Genomic DNA, 2,485 nt, shown 5'->3' on the forward strand with positions numbered 1-2,485 from the left:
CGTCTCCTGTGTCACGGCGTTATTTAACCGACCCCCTTGCAGGGTGTTATTTACTGGAGACTCATTGAAAGAGGAGGCGCAGGGGGGCAGAGCAGGGGGGGCCATGGGACGCAGCACCCGCAAACGCCACCCCAGCCCTCCCCACGGCTGCAGGGCTCGGTCCGCACATGCACAGTCCCCTTGCACAAGGACTAGCAAAACAGAGGAGCATGTTACATGTACACACGTCACACAGGGGATCCAAAAAATAAAAAAAATAATTAAAAAATACCCAACAGCCTCCTCTGACGTAGGGAAAAGCCCGAGAATCACAAGGGTCAGACAGGACAACCCTCCGCCTCCCACCACCGCTTTGCAGAGACGTTCCACTCTCAGCCCCCTTTGGACAAACAAACTCCGAGCCTTCAGTGGAAAAAAACCCACCCAACTGAATGAAAAATAAATATGCAAGTGTTCCCAGGACATCAGCCACATCTATGGTCCAAGGGAGAGGGAAAAGGAGTCTCTACAAAGTGTCGCAGGCCTTTTGCAGGCTGCAAATACAGACAAGGCAAGCCCTCCCTCCCCTCTCCCACGCTATTGCAAGGTAACAGTCTGAAAAGGCACTTCTCCCAAAGCAGGTCGCTCTGCCTGGCCGGGGGTCGGTGACAGGCGAGGTGACACCTAAACACTCCCAGTTTATTGCATGTAGGCAGGGTAGAGGGATTGGGTTGGGGGCTGGCGGGTCCCGGAGGGCTGCAGAGGGCTCAGAGGAGGCGGCAGGAGACAAGGATGGCACCATCTTTCTCTCTTCATACCACCGTACCTTGCTGCCGAAGGCTACATTCACCTGGAGAAACCCTTGCCTTCAACGGACGGAGAAGAGCCTCTGCACGGAAGGGCAGGCAGGGCTCCTGGGGGCACCCCAATCCCGCCGGCCCCACGGATCTGCTCCCCCGAGCTCGGCTGTCGGGCCAGCGCTGGGGGCCAGAGAGAGCCCGACCTCCACGGGGGGACAGTCCCCAGCCCAGGGATGCTGGACCGGGGGCTGAGAAGAAAACCCGTGCCACAAAGCAGGGGGGATGAGCGGTCGCCCCGCTCTGCACGACAGAGACGGCGTCTGGTTATTTGGTCAGTTAACATTGGCAGGGGGTTGCGGGGTGGGAAGAGGGACAGTGGCAGAGGATTTATATAAAAATAAAGGGGGAAGAGGGGAGAAATAGCGAGCGTGAGCGAGCAAGGTCCTGGCTACAGAGCGAGACGGTTACATTTCGTTAGCCACCAGCTCTTTGTCGGTCACGCCGTTGGAGAGCGAGCTCTGGCCCTCGTTCAGCCTCTTGACCCTGTAGGCTTCGAAGTGGATGTTGCTGGTAATATCCTTTATGTTCTGCATGTGCGTCCTGCGGGAAAGGGAGATGGGGGCAATCGCACCTCGCTGGGCACAGGTTTGGCCAGCCCAGCCTCCGCCACCCCAACCCTTGCACCCCCCAACCTCTGCTTTCAAACACCCCCTCCAGCCCAAATTTCCCCTCCTCCTTTACTGGTTAACAGTATCTTTAGGGCACAGGAGGGAAGCAAAGGCAATTATGGGCAGCCAAGACCAGAAGCCTTCACAAGCCTGTGCTTGGGTACACGGGAGCCCTGGCTGCGTAACACCCATCCGGGAAGACCCCGGTCCTGCAAGTCCCTGGGATCAGGTTTTGTAGCCCCACACAACTATCTGCCAGCAACAGCTCACGTGTGCAGAGTTTACCTTGCAGCCAAATTTAGCAGGAGCCCAATGCCCCCTCCAGCAAGCCAAGGGGGCTCAGCCTCCCATTCCCCTGCAGCAGGGACGCCTCTTTCAAGAGGGACAGGCGATCGCCCAGACCCCCCAGTGGCACGATCCTGGGACACAGGAGGGTGATGTCTTTGGACAGGGGGTAGGACCTGGGGCTGGTGAGGGATCACTAAGGCCAAAAGGCTTCCCAGCTGCTTGCAAGAGAGCTGGAGCCACACGGCACGCTGCCAGCAATCTTGGAGTCTGTCCTGACCCATCCACTGCTCCTCTCCTCCCTTAACTCAGCACCATGGCTGAGAAAAGCCCCCTGAAGCCATGTCCCACTGAGTGGGGTCAGCCCTTGCAGCGGGCCTGCAGCGTTGCAGCAGGCTGAGAGGGGAGGGAGGGAGGGAGGGAGGGATGAGCAGAGCGAAGCAGCGGCTGCTTCAAGCTGGGCTGGGCTCTCCCCTTTCTTTGGATGCCACCTGGTGACCGAAGGCTACAGGGACAGGGCACAGTCCTACCCACCTGATGAGGAGGTCCCGCAGGTAGGCGAACTCACAGTGTGTCGTGTTCTCCACTGGTGGGAAGAGAGAGAAACCCATCAGCATGCACCCGCGGCATGAATGTGGCAACCACTTGGGGTAAGGAGGACCCTATGGGGCTTCACTAGCGTGTGGAGGGCTGAGATGGGGACTTACCCCCAGGTGCTCCAGCTACCAACTGGCTGGTGAGGTCTGAGGTCTG

The 2,485-nt window shown here is 58.7% G+C and overlaps 1 protein-coding gene across 1 annotated transcript in view; it reads right to left on the minus strand.

The window, feature by feature from the left end:
• Positions 1–18: 18 nt before the first annotated feature.
• Positions 19–2,485, minus strand: part of SEPT9 (septin 9) — a 65,835-nt gene continuing 63,368 nt past the window's right edge. Inside the window, exons 9-10 of the mRNA XM_019472134.1 lie at positions 2,267–2,318; positions 19–1,379 (exon numbers count right to left, since the gene is read on the minus strand). Coding sequence (XP_019327679.1) covers positions 1,244–1,379; positions 2,267–2,318 — 188 coding nt within the window. The 3' untranslated portion in view covers positions 19–1,243. The remainder of the gene's footprint in view (positions 1,380–2,266; positions 2,319–2,485) is intronic.

This window comes from Aptenodytes forsteri, unplaced genomic scaffold, assembly GCF_000699145.1.
Source record: "Aptenodytes forsteri isolate BGI_AS27 unplaced genomic scaffold, ASM69914v1 Scaffold243, whole genome shotgun sequence".
Taxonomy (NCBI): Eukaryota; Metazoa; Chordata; class Aves; order Sphenisciformes; family Spheniscidae; genus Aptenodytes; species Aptenodytes forsteri.